Source organism: Aethalodelphis obliquidens, unplaced genomic scaffold, assembly GCF_003676395.1.
Source record: "Aethalodelphis obliquidens isolate GAN/ISIS:26980383/991018 unplaced genomic scaffold, ASM367639v1 scaffold46, whole genome shotgun sequence".
NCBI lineage: Eukaryota > Metazoa > Chordata > Mammalia > Artiodactyla > Delphinidae > Aethalodelphis > Aethalodelphis obliquidens.
This window is the reverse complement of record NW_020837990.1, coordinates 3,242,759-3,260,664: the sequence shown is the minus strand read 5'-3', so window position 1 is coordinate 3,260,664 and position 17,906 is coordinate 3,242,759. Positions and strand designations below refer to the sequence as shown.

Sequence of the window (17,906 nt, the reverse complement as noted above, 5' to 3'; positions counted from 1 at the left end):
GGACAGCAGGCCCGCCGCGCCCTCCCCACCACTGCACTGGCAGGCCTGGTACTGGGGACTCCCGGTCCCTCGAGTGACTGGGGAGCCCTGCCCCAGGGTCCAGCCTGCTGGCCGTGTAGCATCTCCTGTGGATCAATCTGCCTCTCAAGAGTCAGACAGCCCTTGGATTAGTCTCTACGTCAGGTGGTACCCATCCATCATTATTACTGTTAGTAATAGTACTATTACACATTGTCCCGAAGTTAACTCTTGCTGAAGTTGTGGTCTCGAAACTGCTCTGTTGTCCCTTTCAGCCCCATCTCGTCCCCTCCTCGCCTCTGACCGCAGGGCACAGATGTCTGTAAGCAGGCGCCGTCTCCCTTCCTGCTTGTCGCAGGTTGCGGTGAGCAGCTGCTGAACCCAACAGTCGGAGGAGTCAGAAGACAGGAAAGATGAAGTTAGGGGCTTGCGGCGGGGGGTGGTTTAGTGCGGGGAGAGGATCTGGGGCTTTTGGAGAGGGTGAAGGAGCAGGGCAGGGGCTAGGGCAAGAAGGAAGGAGAACCAGGGAATGGTTGCAATAGAGGAGCTCTAGGTGCTGCAGGTGAGGTGGGAGCCATGGGCCCGCGGCCTCAGTGCTGTCACCTGAAGAGCAGGGCTGCTCCGATTTCTCAGGGCTGAGTTGGGGATGATTTGGAGTTGGTGGGAGGATGCATAGGGCTGCCTTCTTGGAGAACTTGGTGGCTGTTGGAGCTGGGGCTGGAGCAGGCTGAGGGAGGTTAGGGATGCTGCCTTCCCTGTTGGGTTTGTAACTCCCCAGTGGAGGCTGTTACCCCTCCTCAGACTTCTCAGGAAGGAAGTGACTCTTACTGTGCTGATGACTTAGGTTACTTTTGCCTTTGTCCCTTGGAAGGCAGATTGCCCCACTCGACCTACCATTTCCTGATAAACATCCCCCATGGCTGAGTGCTTTGCCCTCTACGCCAAGGTGCCGGGCCCAGGCCAATCACCTGTGCACAGACGTTAGCGTGGCTGCCACGGAGGGCGATTGGAAATGGTGGAAGTGACTGTTCGCAGCTGCTCGGAAGGGCTAAGGTGTCACGAAAGGGCCACGTGGAAGTCTGGGGGGGCGTGGCCTGCAGGAGGGGAAAGAAGGCGCTGCTTAGGTAAATGGAGCGGCTGTGGGGTCACGTGAGAGTTTGGGTCTATTTTCGAATCAGCCCGCCGTCCCACTTCCTTCTTTGCGGTCCCCTGTGTGCCACCGCCTGGAGCAGCGTGCAGCTCTAGCCACCTGACAGTTCCACCAGCCTCGCAGTGCACCCGAGGTCAGTCAGCAGTGTCCAGACATGTCTGGGCTCTTTGAAGGTCACTGGATGTGTGGTCAGGTTTCCCAGCCTCCACAGATGCGAGAGCTGGTCCTGCCTTTTTCCAGGCAGAGGCTGGTCCCAGGTGGGATGGTGAAACGCTCTCTCTTTCTTCCCTTGGTTCCCACCTCCTGGAGGTGAGTCCGTTCCCTGCTTCGTCTGCCCATCCTCCTTTCACGGTACTCTTGGCTTCTTCACTCGAAACTGGAGACAGTCACTTAGGCTGACATGGGGATGAATTCTGTAGCGACTTTTGTTATCTTTCCGGAGGTCTTTGTGTTTTACGAGGGAACGTAGCGTTAAGCTAAAGGAAAAGATGAAGCACGTCTGGAATATTAAGTGATTGCAGACATGCTTGGAAAGGTAGGGGGTGGCGGTGAGGATGCTCCTGAAATTGCCCAGGTTAGGAAGCATCTAGTAGGTCAGCTCTGCTGGCCAGTCTGCAGGGTCGCCTCGAGCAGACTTGACAGCCAGGCATCCCGGGACTGAAAGCAGAGTAGGACGTCCCATGCCTTCGTACCCTGTGCACATTGGAGGACGTTACCTAGCGTCAGGAAGCACGTGCCTAAGGGTGGGATGGAAGCTGCAGGTCATTAGAGTAACGTTGGATCAGAGAGGTGGGTGCTCGGGACTAGGGCTGGAGCTTCACAGATGGGCAGATTTCTGTACCTGGAGCAGAGCTGGTGGGAACCCTAGGGGATCAGGGAGGAGAAGGGCATGGGCAGAGGCTTCAGGGTGCCAAATATGTTTTCTCTGCAGGCGGGGAGGGGAGTGTTTGCACTGAATGGCTTAATGATGTCAGTGGTTCCCCACCTGAAGAGGGAGGAGTTTTCCCTCTGCCTTGAGGACTGGAGGGAGCCATGGAAGAACCTTGGAGCTGACGGGTTACTGTGAATACTGTCCCTTAGGGACCTGTGTCTGGTCTGCCGGCAGCATGCAGGATGGGCTGGAAGGGCAACGTTAGAGGACGGTAAGAAAGGGAGCCCGTGGGTTACTATAGGCATGAAGTTGCCCAGTCACTTTACCAAACCTAATATCCACCCTCTAAGGGTCTCGCTCCCTGCTGGTCCTAGAAGCCAGGAGGATGAGTAAAACCCAGTGCCGACCCCAATTTCCTCATAGTCTCTAGTAGGACCATGGGCTGCGCTAGTAGCACTGGGAAGAAAAAGGAAGGCACTGATTGTGAAAGACCTTTTAGAGGAAAACCTAACAGGGTAGGTGGCCGATTGAACGTAAGGGAAGGCAGTGGAGTAGAAACCAGACCCTAATGGTGAGTAATGGGGCCGGGGAAGGTGTCACGTGGATAGGGCTTGGGACATGGGGAGGGAGAAGTGGGTTTTGGGGGGCAGGTGGCGAAGAATTCAGTTTTGGACAGAGAGCAATCTCTGGGCACATCCGGGTGGAGATGCTGACTGAGAAGGTAAAGAAGGTCATGAAAACTAGACTCTTGGGAAGACATCAGGGTGGGCGTGGAGATTTGAGAGTCTTGGAGTGCGGGCTCCTGGAGGGGCGGTGGTGGAAGCTCTTGGAAGGATGAGCCATAAGCCACGGTAGCAGCCGAGGATGGAGGAGTCAGGGTCACCTGAGGGCGAGGAGCTGAAGAAGACAGAGGGGCTGGCAAGAGAGAGTCAAAGACAGATGGTCAGGGCTGGGGCGTGGAGCGATGATGTGACAGTGTCTCAAAAGGCAAGAGCATTTGCAGGGAAGCTTGGGGACTGGATTAAGAGAGGAGGTACTTCACTGAGCCCAGCAGTCCAGGCTAAGACCTATGGATTCAATTCGGGAAAGGCTGCCTTTTTGTTGGAAGGAGAGAGGTAAGGTCTGATGAACCAGCCAGACGCTGATACGAATGCTGCCTCTTCCTGGTCACCTTGGGCAGCCGACCTCTCTAAGCATGAGTGTCCTCATTGGTAAGAGAGGAGATGACAGTATCATAGCTTGGAGTTGTTGCAGGGACGCTGTGAGTGAAAAGAGGCAAGGTGTGCAAACATTCAGCCCAGTGCCTGGTGCATACTAAGTGCCTCTTGAAAAATTGTAGCTATTGGACTTCCCTGGTGGTCCAGTAGTTAAGACTCCACGCTTCCAATGCAGGGGCCATGGGTTCAATCCCTGGTCGGGGAACTAAGACACGCATGCTGTGCGGCGCAGCCTAAAGGAACAAAAAGAAAAAGAAAAAAGAAAAATCATGGCTACTGTCATGAACGTCATACGTTCTGTGGCCGGACATGGGATTTCTAGGTCCTCAAATGTGAAACTGCAGGCAGCCATGGGATAGGTGTTTCTGGAGAAAACTTTTCAAACTGAGAGAACACTCCCTCCCCCAAATAACCAGGACAGTTTCAGAGCAGGAAGATGGGCTGTGTTATTTCTAAGGGACACTTTTATACCCCAAATGATGATGGTCCTCCTTAGGGTCCTAATTGTTTTTATCACTTTGCCTTTGGTTCCGCTAGTTTTTGCTTTCATACCATTTACTACCCTTTAGAGTTAGACTTCATTAGGCTTCTCCAGAGTTTGGAGTTTTACATTAGATGCTGTGGAGGAAACAGAGGAGAGAGAACACATAAAACGCTTGCCTGGGAAGTTTACAGGCTGGATGTGGGGAGAGAGCGTGAAGGAGAAGGAGCAGGAATGTCAGAAAGCAACGTGTAGACAAGTGCAGATTGTTTCTCCAGGCTGAGGCTGTTAGAGCTGAAGCGGGGTCTGGAGCAGGTGGAATCAATTAGGGAGAGCGTCCTTGGACTGATTCCTGTGCGTCCGTGATTTCTAGGATGTCAGTGGCTGAGTTTTGGTGGCGCTGGGCCCCCCCAGCTCTGGTTCTGGGTCACAGTCATCCTCTGAGCCACCCTGTGCTCCTGGGAGCAGGGGACGTCCTCCAGCTCTCTGTGTGCACGCAAGGCCTGCCACCTTCTGGGCTTTCCAGCCTTAATTTCCTGATATTTCCCTCAAGCCCCAAGACTGTCACCAAACCCATACTGTTTTTTTTTTTCCTTCCTCTTTTGTTCCCAAACTCAAACTGCCCTTGACTCGGCGTGTTCCTTCCCTGTGGAAGTCTTGTCTGCCCGTCAAGGCCCAAATCTTCTGTGGAGTCATATCCGATCTCCCAAACCGGAACTGATCTGTAGTCTGTGCTCTCATAGGACTCTGTCCATGGTTTCTCAGTTGGTCTCATTTCCCCTTGCATTGTAGTTGGCTGTAGACACGTCTTTCTCCCATATTAGACCGGAAGGTGCTTAAGAGGAAGGGTCCTCTGCTTTCTCTGGGACGCCCTCGGCATCTGGTCCAGGGTGCATGTTCGGTGCACTTTTGTTCAGTTGAATTGCTTTGATCCTTTCCCCTTGAGAACTCTTCAGGCCGGCAGTCACTCTCCAGCCTGACTTGTTCAGAGTCACTCACCCGTGGGGAAGCAAAATGAGGTGAGGCCCCTGCTTGCCCGCTGTGCCCCACAGTGAGTCTGCCGGCCCCAGTGGCCACTGGGTCCTCAGAGCTGCCCTGTCACCCGGCACAGGGGCAAGAAGGGGAAGCTAAGCTTCCTGGGTGGGTGTGATATCAGGGGTCTTCCCGGAAAGGTGTGTCAGAGGATGCACGGCTAGTGAGCAGGCCCATCCGTGTGCAGCCAGCCTGGAGAGCGGGGCTCCTCTGCCCGGCTTCCTAGAGCCGCCCTCTGATTGTGACCGGGTCACCCCCCGGGGAATGAGAAAGGCCAAGTCAGTTGAAAGAAAAAATAGAAAGGCTTGGCTTGCTTCATTACCTGGGTAAACAAGAGCTCCACCTGGCTTCAGCGCAGCCCGTCTGCACCCTTCCTTTGCCGAGCCTCGTGTGATATGCACCGGAGTCTCTTCATTGTCAGGAGATGGCAAGAAGACCATGTGCGAGGGTGCCGGCCCCTGGCCTCTGCATGCGTGGGCACTCAAACTCTGCTGGGGAAGGGGTGTTTGGGCGCGGCCAGGCTCTGCTCTGAGCTCTCCTCCTTTCCCTGCAGTACATCTTTGCAGATGCTTATGCCCAGTACCTCTGGACCACGTTTGACTTCTGCAACACCATCCAAGGCTTCTCCATCCCATTCCGGGCAGCCGACCTCCTCCTGCACAGCAAGGCCTCTAACCTTCTCCTGGGCTTTGACAGGTCTCACCCCAACAAGCAGGTAAGAGAGCTTCTGGGGCTCCTTGAGGTTTCTGTTCTGCCCCAGTGGATCGCCTGTCCTTCGAGTGACCTCCCCCAGCCCCTCCCTCCTCCTGTCTCAGGCTGAGCCTTTGTAGCTACTATTTCACTTCCCACGGCTGCGGAAAACTATATCCCCCTGGCACCCTGGGTCTGCATCCTAGCCAGGGAGCAACACCCAGCCCCGGCTGGCCCTGTTAGTTACACATCAGGCCATTCTTGCTGCAGGGACACCTCTGTTAGTCCTGGGGGTAAATCGGGTCTCTGGAATTAAATCAAAGAGAGCCAGGTAGGGAAGGCTGGCATCTGAGCTGTGCTGGGACCTCTTGTCGAATTTCTGTTCTACCTTTCCCATCCTCCACCTTAAACATACTGCCCTTGCCTACCATTTATTTGAAGTTACCATTCACTTAAATATTCTTGCTGTGTGTGTGTGTGTGCGTGCGTGCACGCGTGCGTGCACACGAGCGCACGTGTGTGCGTGAATATAATATAAATGTGTGCATTTTCTTCCTTTAACCCGGATTTGAAGGAAAGGTGAGAGATGGGGAGAGCACCCAGGTAAGTTTCTATCTCAAGGTTAAAACTCACCAAGTCAAGGGTATTGATCTCGCATAATCCCGTGGAACCTGTTGGCCCTGTAGGATGGGGTTCATGATGAGTTTCAAATGACTTTGCTCAGAGGAACCTTGGAACGATTCTTTTTCTTTGCAGGTTGTTTAACCAAAACATGACCTGTTTATCTTCACTTGCCTTAGGGAGTAACCCAAGTATGGGCTGTTTACCAGTGTAGGTGGATTATTGTTGTTTTTAGTCTCCTGCTTCTTGCTCCCTGGTCCCTAGGGCCACAGGAACCCTTAGGTTTTGTCTTTGGAAGTTGAGGGGCAAAGGTCAGCAAGTCAATTACTCATGGCCACACCTTTGTGTTCCGGGGATTCCCTGAGTCCTCTCCATTCAGCTTTCATCACTGTGTCCCATTATGGGTTTTCAAGGACACTGTTTCCCAGGCGAGAAGTACTGAGTATAATCCTTTTGTTTTCACCACCACGTGAGGGTCAGTCTTGAGTAAAATATAATTTCTGATAATCCGTAAAAGGAAGACAAGTCACGATCATTTTTCCTTCCTTCCAATACGGAGGTACCGAGACCTTAGTAACTGAATGGAGAAGAATGCAAAGGTGAACTTCCTGCCCTTCCTGCCCTTGTTGGCACGTGGGGTGACCGGGTTGGGTAATGTGATCTCCCCACCTGTCTTCACAGGGGACGTATTGTTGAGGCTGGGGTTTCCACGGGTGTGTGCTGGTGATGCCATTCAGGGATCTTACATCACGCCTCTTGCATCGTGACCACTTGTCGCTTTGGTCTTTGCAGCTATGGAAATCAGACGATTTTGGCCAGACCTGGATCATGATTCAGGAACATGTGAAGTCCGTTTCTTGGTAAGTCGTGCCATCTGAGAAATTTGAGTTACATAATCCCCTTGCTTCAGTTCTAGCTCCTTCATGCAGGGCAAATCTGCCCTCCCCTGAAATGTGAAGCATCTGGTTCAGGAAAGACACATTCCAGACCCAGGAATGAGAGCTGCAGGTATAACAGACTCCCCAGGGGTTTGGGGGGGTGAGAAAGGAAGGTAACTTGTGACGGGAGTGACAGAGCTTTTGCATTTTTCAATCCGTCAGGGAATCCAGGGGAATCTTGAAGCTCTTGCATGTATTAGAATTTCTAAAAGACCTTCATTTTTAGAGCATCATATCAGAAGTGGGGACTTTTCTCTAAAATTCGTTCATTTGTTCATAACATATTTTTTTTGAATGTCTGCTGAATATAAAACAGACGCTTTAGGGTGTAAGAAGTTGAATAACTGATGGATATAGTTATTAAGGAGATTGCAGTTTAGGAGAGAAGAAGAGACATTTTGTGCATGTAACATACATCATGAAAGAAGCATGAAGTCCCACGGACATAGCATAAGAAGCCAGAGGAGGGCCATGCTCCTTCCAGATGGGTCATAGGCAGCTCCACGGAGGAGGTTGCTGTTGATCCAGGATGTGCACACCAGGTAGGGTGTGGCTGTTTGGAGGGGTGCAGGATGGGAATTCCAGATGGGAACAGAATGGCCCAAGGCAGAGACGAGGCATTATGGTGCTTGGGTGGAGAACCCTGAGTCTTATCCTTGGACAGTGTATTGGGTGAAATTTGGAAAGGGGTGTTGGTATCAGAATCTGCAGTGCTTGCTTGATAAAGGAATTTGGACTGAATTCTGAAAGCAATGGGGAGCCATTGTAGGTTTTTGAGAAGGAAAGTGAAATCAACAGGGCTAACCTTTAAGAGGTTGTTTCTGGTCTTAGTCACCTCTGGCCTTTTACTGTTGTGGGGATGATGTATATAATCTTGAATTTGTACATATGCAGACGAATGTGTAGAGCAGACTCCCAGGCGTGGACTTGGTGGGTCAGTGGGAGACAGTCAGACCATTCACACCTACCAAACTTGATACCTCTTTACCTTCACCACCCTGGATCAGCTCTACCCATATGTAATCTTCCCCATTTCAGTTTCTAGTTGCTCAGGTGAAAAATTCCGAGTCATGACTGATTCCGTGTTTGTTTCATGCTTCACGTTCAGTCCATCAGGAAATCCCTGTGGCTGTACCTTCAGTATATACCCAGGATCCACTACTCAGCAACTGCTTTACTCCAAGTCACTGCTGTCACTCATTAATCATCCAGCTGGTCTTTCTACTTCTACTCTTGTCCTTCTGCAACTGATTCTCAGCATGGCCGTATTGATCCTGTTAAAAACAGGTCAGATCATGTTGTTCTTCTGCTTTGAACCCTTTCAAGTGCATCATTACTTTTCTCAGATTAAATGCCAGCTACATTCCTAACCACAGGGCCTTTGCACTTGCTATTTTCCCCGTCTAGAATGCTTGTCCTAAAGATATATTTGTGGCTTGCTCCTTTACCTCATTCAAGTCTGCTCAAATAACATCTTCCGGATGGGGCCTATCCTAAGGATCTCATTAAAATTGCAATTACTCCTGTCATTCCCGGTCTGCTGTAGCCTGATCTGTTCTTTTCCTGCACAGCACTCATCACATCCTAATATACTCTTATTATGCTTATTATTTGTCTTTCTTCAATAGAATAAAACTACACCAGGGCATGGACTTTTTTCAGTTTTGCACTGATATATCCCCAGTGACTAAAGCATTGAAATTGTAACTTTGCCAGAATTTCTATAGAAAGTGTCAAATTTTGCATTCGTTCTCAACAACATAGAATTATGCCTTTTTCCACAGCCAATGTGTTAGTATCTCAGTATAGTTGTATTTTTAAATCTTGTTTTATTTATTTATTTACTTACATGGTTGCACCAGGTCTTTGTTGAGGCTCGTGGGCTCCTTAGTTGTGGCATGCAAACTCTTAGTTGTGGCATGTAGGTGGGCTCTAGTTCCCTGACCAGGGGTCGAACCTGGGCCCCCTGCACTGGGAGCAACCACTGTGCCACCAGGTAAGTCCCTTGGTATAGTTCTGATTTGCATTTTTCTTATTATGAATAAGTTTGAACATCCTTTAACCTAAGGGTCATTTTTACTTCTTTTTTGGGGCCTTGTCTCTTCATGCCCTTTGCCCTTTTTCCATTAGATCGTTCATCTCTTTATTACTGATTTCCAGGAGCTCTTTATATATTTGAGATTGGTCCTTTGTGATATGAAAGAGCTTGTACGTGTATGTTCATTTATATTTATATTTTCCAGTTTGGCATTGGTTTCTTGACTTTTACATGTAGTTTTAGTCCTCATTAAATGTAGTGGCTCCACAAGATGTGGATCCTGTCTGTGCGCCTTTTAGCCGTCTCTTTGAAGAGGAATGTCTTTGAGTTCGTATTGCTTCCTTAGTAATTAAGGACAGTAAAGGATGGAGCAGAGAGGGGCCTTACAGCTGAGTATCTTCAGGCTCCAGTGGACTTCCTTTTTTTTTAAATTTATTTTATTTTTTTGCGGTACGCGGACCTCTCACTGCTGTGGCCTCTCCCGTCGCGGGGCACAGCCTCCGGACGCACAGGCTCAGCGGCCATGGCTCACGGGCCCAGCCGCTCCGTGGCATGTGGGATCCTCCTGGACCAGGGCACGAACCTGTGTCCCCTGCATCGGCAGGCAGACTCTCAACCACTGCACCAACAGGGAAGCCCTGGACTTCGGTTTTGTAGAGGGCAGCTCTTTCTGACTCTCATTACTTTCCTTGGGCAGAGGTTGTAGAGTCTTAGATTATAACCACACTCTCATCCGAGTACAACCTCTACCCAGGGAATACCATTAGAACTTTTTTTTTTTTAACTTTAAAGGGACAAATTGTTCTTTTTTCTGTTTAGAGAATCATATATTAAGAGGGCAAACCAGCAGGATTACTAAATAAAGAAGCTTCATGTTTGGGAATTTTTGTGTTGTACCTTCTGCCTCTGTGCAGACATGCAGATAGATATCCTAGGGGAAGGGGCTGCCTGTCTTATTGTAGATAATGACATGTCTGGTGTCAGGGAATTTCAGGCTATTTGAGGGATTTCTCCTAGGGTTCTGCATAATACGTGAGAGTGTAATGTAACCTCTCAGAGAATAAAGGCACACTTTGTTCAGCGATGCTTGGCGGCCTAGGAGCAGCAGGGGTGAGGAAAAACAGTGATTTATGTTATCCAGAGCTGGAGATTGGCAAGACAGGACAGAGGATGAGCCATGGGGGCGGGTTCAAGGATGCCCTGTGGAGCACCCCTGAAAGGCTGTAAGTGAGGTGGGTGAGGCCAAGTGAGGACCAATGACTGTGCTCAGAGACAGAGCAAGGCTTGGAACTTCCAAATGAGGGTAAAGAGAAGAGGAAGTCAGTGTCAGTGAGCATGGAAAGTGGGAGGCTAGCGATTGCCAAGTACAGGAATTTGTTGGGGGAGCAGCTCTCAGAAAGGAGAGGTTCAGATGTGGATTATGGAAGAGAATTGGGCTGAAAGCCGCAGCTCTTTCTGTTGCTAGCTGTTGGCTGCTTTGGGTTACGAAGGAATAGTAGAGGTGAGCTCCACCTCCATATCTGGGTGAAGGTCCCTTCCTCTCTGCCTTTTTAAAAATATCCAGCGTGTTTTAATTTGCATATCCTCTAGGGTAGAGGAAGTACTTTAATCAGTACTTCCAACTGTGGAAAAGAAGAGAACACGTCCTCCCCACCCCTCCCCTGCTCTGCACACAGAGCATCTCACGGTGAACGTTAGTTTCTCTCATTGGGACAGGCTGGTTTCTCCAGTGTCCGACCAAGACTCCAGATGGTAGGGCCAAAGTCAAGTCTTCCCCCTTCCCCCCCTTCCCCCTTCCCCCTTTGTTTTCCTCTTTCTTGTCTCCCTTCTTTTCTTCTTCCTCCCTTCCTCCCTCCTTTCTTTTCTTTTCCTTCCCGTCCCTTCTGTCTTGGAACTTGCTCTTGACAATACATCTTGGAAGGAATTTCCTATCATTGCCTCCATTATCCCGAGAGCCATTGTGTCTATAGAACCGTTCAGATGGTTTGTGTGAATTAATCATTAATGAGTCCTGCTTCTCCTTGGGTCATCACTGCATCCTCACTGTGAAGCTCTCCTCCAAATTTTTCCAACTGTTTTTCCCTCTTGCTCAATGGTCCGCCTGGCCTTGGTGTTCTTGTGCATGTTAGGAAACCTCGGGCAGGTTAGTTGTCCTCCCAGGCTGCTCTTAGGGCCCTTCTTAGGGGACACACCAGTGCAGAGATTCTTCTCTGAGGTAGTTTGATCTAATCACTCTGCAGTTTTTGGTTTGGAAGAACTTTTGCAATATGTCCATGGATCCACGCAGCAAAGATCAATGCAGCAAGGAACTCTATAGGATAAAAAGAAATGTAAGGCATGGCCTTTGATGGAATTTATACTCTGTCTAGGAAGCTCAGACAGATACATTATGGTGAACGGTATAATATAGTGGGTAAGAAGCTCCATTGTATAAAGTGAGAAGACTGATTCCAAAATCCACTTAAGGCAGTTCTCTCCCTTTTCTTGAACTCATAAAAAAGGCTTGGAATTGAGATGCATGGCTAGTGATGGGAGAAGGGCATGGGGGAAGGCTTCCTGGAAGAGGGGGACTTGCACTTGATCTCAGAAGATGAGTAGGATTTAGATGTGCAGATCAGAGTATATGCAGAGGGCATCCAGGCAGAGGGGGATAGTGTGGACAGAAGCACAGAGGGAGAGTTGAGCCCTGCGTTTCTGAAGGATGTCAGGGGGATCAGTACACTTGCCTTTCACTTTTCCTTCTTTTCCCTCTCCTCTAGCCCCGCTGGAGCTTGCCTGGAGTGAAACCCAGGCTGCACTGTAAACAACAGTACCAGCAGAAAATACTTGACAAGTGGCAATTCCTTTCCCTCTCTGCTGAGCCAAGGAGCCGCCAAAGGGTTGTGTTTGCGGCACAGGGAGAGAGCATCACTTGTAGCTGCTGCTATGGTGACCCTGGGTTCTCATGGATGATCTGCATGGCAGGACCTCTACACCTCCAACGACTCAATGTGGAGATGATGACAACCGCTTTTTTTTTTTCTTCCAGGGGAATCGATCCCTACGACAAGCCAAACACCATCTACGTTGAACGACACGAACCCTCTGGCTACTCCACAGTTTTCCGAAGTACAGACTTCTTCCAGTCCCGGGAGAACCTGGAGGTGATCCTGGAGGAAGTGAGGGACTTCCAGCTGCGGGACAAGTACATGTTTGCCACAAAGGTGGTGGTAAGTTCGAGGAGTAAACTGCTTTTGCGTGTCAGTTCTGAGGGTGGGTGTTCTGTGATCAGGCACGGAGGGTCCATGCAGGCAGGGACGGAATGCACGTGCCTGGGGGAGCTTGACTGCCGGTGCTGGATGTAGCTGGACGCTCCCAAGGGACCTGGAAGGTTCTGGGAGGTCAAGGAGCAGAAGAGCTTAGACAACCACTCAGAGTGTCTCTGGGTGCTGGGAATTTGGTCCTTTCCTGGTCCAAGCATCCTTGACCAACACATATTTCTTTGAAATCCCAATGAAAAGAACACAGAAAGGAGGGGTGGGGCTAAGTGGCTTTTTTTTCTTTAATCCCACTCCCTGATTTCCCTGCAGCTCAGGCCCATTTCTTTGGGAGGTTTGGACACATGTTCATTTACATGGCTAGTAGAATGTGTAGTCATTGGCTAGTGGGAGTTAATGCTCTAAGAAAAGCAGTACTTAAGCTTCCAGCTGTCAGTAAGTAGCTGAAGTCTCAGGCTTTGGGAAAATCTTCTCCTTGATTTTGTGTGTTGGAGCCACACGCTGAAATGGAGGGCTTGCTCATTTAAAACCACAGTTGATTATTTAACAGGACTTGCCTTACAGCTGTATCAAGTTGCAACCATACTGCCCTTGTGTAAAGGAAAAAACCAGGCCTGGCCAAGAGTAGGTTGGGCTGCTCTTGCCGGGGGGTGCAAGCTTGCTTTCATAACGCGACCATTGCCTCCTTGACCTCAGGTCTGACGGAGGTCTCTGGTGCCTGGGCGGTTGCTCTTTTCTGTCGTTGTTAACCTTAGGGACTAAAACCAGACGTCATGTTTTCGTCCAGGTTCTCACTTATTTATATGTTGGTAGCTGGCCAGGCAGAAGCAGGTCAACCCGCTTGGTAGGATCCTAGGGTGGAGAGAGGACTTCCCCAAAAGGGAAAGCAGGGAGCGAGGTTGGAATCAGAAGAGAAGATGCGAGAGGCTAAAGGCCAGAGGGGTTCCCCATTACACACCTCGAAAAATGGTTTTTTTTTTTTTGCGGTACGCGGGCCTCTCACTGTCGTGGCCTCTCCCGTTGCGGAGCACAGGCTCCGGACGCTCAGGCTCAGCGGCATGGCTCACGGGCCCAGCCGCTCCGCGGCATGTGGGATCTTCCCAGACCGGGGCACGAACCTGCGTCCCCTGCATCGGCAGGCAGACTCTCAACCGCTGCGCCACCAGGGAAGCCCTCGAAAAATGTTTTTTAAGACCACTAAACCATGACAAGTTTTCTTCTGTCAGGCTGTTTGCCTCGAGTCACACCCTGGATCATTTGCTTCCTGCCTTGCCTGTCTGTCTCTCTTACACACGTGCGTGCACACAGAACAGCCCAAGGACACAAGCATCCTTGAGTTGCTTCAAGCACAGGGATGTGCTGGGAGTGCAGAGGTGAGAGGTCAGGCCTGAGGACTGGTACCTTGTGACATCCAGTTGGGTGACCCCAAGTACCAGTTGTGTTTAAAACCTTGTCTCCAGTCCTCTGGTGCTCATAGGTCTTTTTTGTTTTAGTCTCTTGGGCCTGTGCTTTTTGTGATTTTAATTTCTCAATTTTAAGTCCCAGTGACTAATTCCCAGATTTCTTTTACTGGCTGAGCTGGGAGGGTCTGAGGTGGAGAGCACTTGTGCATTCCCTCATCCTATTATTTCTAGATCTCACACGTGAGAATAAGTTATATCCCATTTAGAGCTTTCTGTGCCTCTGTTCTGCCATCACAGCTATGTCTGTTGTGTAGACATAGCTGATTTTCAGAGTGCCGGTGGTAATTTCTTTACTATTCCTGGCCAGTGGTAGGATCAGGGGCTGTGTCTGTTTGATCATCACTGATGCAGTACCCAGTATCTTGCACATTGCTTGATACATAGCAGATGTACAGTGGAGTCGAATGAATCTTTGCCTGCCTAATTTAGAAAGATGAGGCTACTGGGGTTTTCTTTGGGGGGGGGATGGGATTGGGGGATATTAAATTATTAGTTCTTTTATTGTCAACTCTCAACTCTGTGTGTGGCTTATTGATTTATATGGGATTGGTGGCAAAATTGTAGTTGTGTTGGCTTCTTGCGTCAGCACATGGATGGACCACCAGATTCCAAGGTCAGTGGTGTTAGCTAGAGGCTCCAGGTGAGATGAGCTAGGCCACCTCCTGGAAGTGTTGTCTGAGGGTCACCTGCAGCAGCAGCAGCAAGGGCCCTTGTTACAAATGCAGATGGCAGGGCCCAAATGCATTTTTTCCCCTGAGCATCCTAGGATGGCTAAGAGTCTCCAAAATTTGAGACATTCTTCCCTAAAGCCTTCTACATGCAGAAGCTTCCAATGCTAGTTATATTATGAAAGGAACGTTTCTCAATGGATAGGTTGATGAGAGAAGAAACACAACTGCCAGTGGATAATAACATGAGTATTTTTCTACTTAATGCACTAGAGTCCTAAGCCATAAGGATAAACAACATTGGCCTTGGTTGGATAACCCTGTCAGTAGGAGTATTGAGGCCTGCAAGTGTCACTTCTTATCTGGGGTGTGCCCAGCACTCTGGTTGCTGGTTTTGGGGAATTCTGAGTGACTTTAATGTTAAATGGATTCAAATCAAATTAGGAAAGTCAAGAAACTAATTGTAAAACGACAGAAAATTGTTTTTGGGCGATGAACTCTTTGGCTTTTTTCCGGCACCGTGAATGATTCCAATTCTTTGCAAGTTAGTACTTTAGAACATGTCTGGGCAGCCATCTGGGTTCTGGACTGGAGCTGGTTTTCAAGTCTTCATAACTCTCTGGGGCCCTTCTGACCTGGCTCTTACTTCACATGTGCTTTGTATCAGATGCCCTTCAATTTCCTTTTAACCCAAGTTTAATTTTTCTTCCTTGGTTTTTGACATGAAATTCACTTACATAGTCCACAGCATAGGGCCGTTAATGCAACAGGGAGGCACCTCTGCAAAGGGACCGACATCAGTTTGTGAACTTGGTGAGACGCAGCTGTGAGGTACTTCCTGGTGGATAACGGTAGTTGCCGAACAGTTGGAGGGAGGGGAGGGCTGGCTGCTACTCTCCAGCTGCACTCCCAGCCTCTCCTGAAAGCCAGGCTCAGACATTTCTCGCACAGACGTGCAGCAGTGAGCCAACACCCGATGCATGAGCTTGTTGGAGTCTCCTCTCTGTTCTTACAGATGATGCAGACACAGGGTTCTAGAGCAGGCTTGGCAAACCATGGTCCTTCACTTGTTTTTGTCAATGAAGTTTTATTGAAACACAGCCATGCTCATTTGCTATGTGTCACCTGTTGCTGCTTTCATGTTACAGTGGCAGAAATGAGTCATTTCCTAGAGGCAGGATGGCCCACAAAGTCTAAAGTATTTCTATACAGACCTTCACAGAAAAAGTTTGCCAACTGTTGTTTTAGAGGCAGGATTCTGTTCGCCTTTCACTTGGCATCAGGCAGGTAGAATCCTCCAGTGCAAGAGCTTGATAAATCTGAGACATCACCCCCAAGAGTTCAGGTGACAGGCCTCCCTAAATCGCTGTGCCCTTTTCATGCCAGGGTGTTACCTTTAGGATATTATGGCTAATTCAGACACCTTGCATTCTGCAGATTTCCCGAGAGAACTCATTTGGACTTTCACTCTTCTGACCAGCCAACCACTAATTTCACTATTGGAAACCAATTTCTAACCATCATTATGCTGATTTAAAGTCGCTAAGGCTGATAGAGATAATGGAAAAACTTAGTTATTGCCTCAGAACGATGGGCTTCTACACGGGAGGTTAGCTGGCCACGGTGGGGATGTGACTTTTAGGATAACTGACCAACATCTGACTCTTGACGAATTATTTTAATTATGACATCCCTTAAAGGTCTCCAAACATAGACCTAGGTGTACGTACTCGCTGCTTATAACTCATACAACAATAAAGCTCAAATGTTTTTACGGATTAAAAATAAAACTATCCTACCAATGTGTTTCAAATTAATTTTTTATAACACCAGTATTGAGATATAATTTGTACAGCATAAAATTCACCCTTGCAAAGTACACAATTCAGTGGTTTATTTCACGAGGTCACGTAATGCTCACCACCATCTAAATCCAGAACGTCGTGGTCACCCCCAAAGGAAACTTCGTACACAGTAGCAACACTTTCCACTCCCCTCTCCTCCCAGCCCCTTGCAACCAGGAATCTCCTTTCTGCCTTGTGGATTTGCCTGTTCTGGACATTTTATGTAAAGGGAGTCATATGATTTGTGACCTTCCGTCACTGTTGTCTTTCGTAGTATCGTGTTTTCATGCGTGTTGAAGCAGGGATCATGGGATCACCGTAGTTTTACGTTCGCTGCTTCTTTCTCCTGCCAGATCAAATCTCTGGTTGAACCCCTCTGGCAAATTTTTGTGTTGAGTTATTGTACTTTTCAACTCAAGAATTTCTATTTGTTTCTTTTTAAAAAAAAAATAATTTCTGTTTCTTTATAGATATCCTCTATTTGGTGAGACAGTGTTCTTATACTTGCCTTTTTAATTCATGAGACATGATTTCCTTTAGTCCTTTGAATGCGTTTAGGATAGGGGATTTAAATTTCTTGGCTGATAAGTCCGATATCTGGCCTTCCTCAGGAACAGTTCCTATTGACTGTTGTGTGTGTGTGTGTGTGTGTGTGTGTGTGTGTGGTGTGTATGGCTGATACGTTGCTGTTTGCTTGCCATTGTTTTGGTGGAAAACCAGACATTTTAAGTGATATAATGTGACAACTCCTCACATCAGAGTAACCCATTCCCAGGGGGAGCTTTTTGTTGCTTGAGTTTTTGCAAGCTTTTATTTCATTTTCAGGATTCTGAAAAAGTTGATTTTTGTTGGTATTACTGTTGCCTTTGTTTTTTGAGTTTCCTGCATTCATTTTGTAATGTCTGCATCCCTTTTTGGGTATGGCCAGTAAAGTACTGACCATTAGTGGTCAGCTAATGACGGAACAGAGATTTCCTTATGCACTTTGAGCCATTCGTCTGGCAGCCTTTGCTGAGGGCCTCTGAGTGTGTGTTGGTGCCATGCCTTCTACAACTCTGCCTTAGCCTCTGCTTCTTGTTTGTGTAGAGACGCAAGGTTGTTAGCTGGCTGTGAGAGATTAGGCCCTTTCAGTTCTTTCCTGAGCATAGCACAGCCCTTTTGTGTGTGACCTTGTAAGTGTCTTGGAATATTTCAGAGCTTATCAAAACCTCTCACGGACATCTTCTTCCCCAGTTTTTCCTTTTAGGCCTTTTAGTTCACCTTTTGCATTTCCAAGCGATAATGTTTCTCCAGCAGCTGTGGTGTTAAAACATTTGCCACTTGTCACTGTTCCCCGTAAACGCCCTGGCTACAGGTCTGTGTGTACAGCGAGCTGAGTCATATTATATAAAGAGAAGACCTGAGAATGCAGCTTTCAAGCGAGTCACCAGGCAGATCAGATCTGACAGTCCTCTGGCTGTGGGGCATTTGGGAAGCTCCAAACCTGTTCTGTCCTCTCCAGTGGCTGCTGGGCTGGTGGTTTTCACAGCTGTTGTAGCTGTAAAGCTGTGGGTTTCCCAGGCTACCACAGAGCTAGAGAGAAAAGGGATGGGATTAGAACAAGTTAAAACATCCCCAA

At 48.7% G+C, this 17,906-nt stretch overlaps 1 protein-coding gene across 2 annotated transcripts in view; it reads left to right on the top strand.

Moving 5' to 3' along the window:
- Window positions 1-17,906, top strand: part of SORL1 (sortilin related receptor 1) — a 160,477-nt gene that overhangs the window by 24,544 nt on the left and 118,027 nt on the right. Inside the window, exons 4-6 of one of the 2 annotated variants that reach the window (XM_027081993.1) lie at window positions 5,323-5,484; window positions 6,873-6,940; window positions 12,085-12,265. In XM_027081993.1, coding sequence (XP_026937794.1) covers window positions 5,323-5,484; window positions 6,873-6,940; window positions 12,085-12,265 — 411 coding nt within the window. Of the gene's footprint in view, window positions 1-5,322; window positions 5,485-6,872; window positions 6,941-12,084; window positions 12,266-17,906 lie in introns of those variants that run through there. The other variant, XM_027081994.1, reaches the window with a different exon arrangement.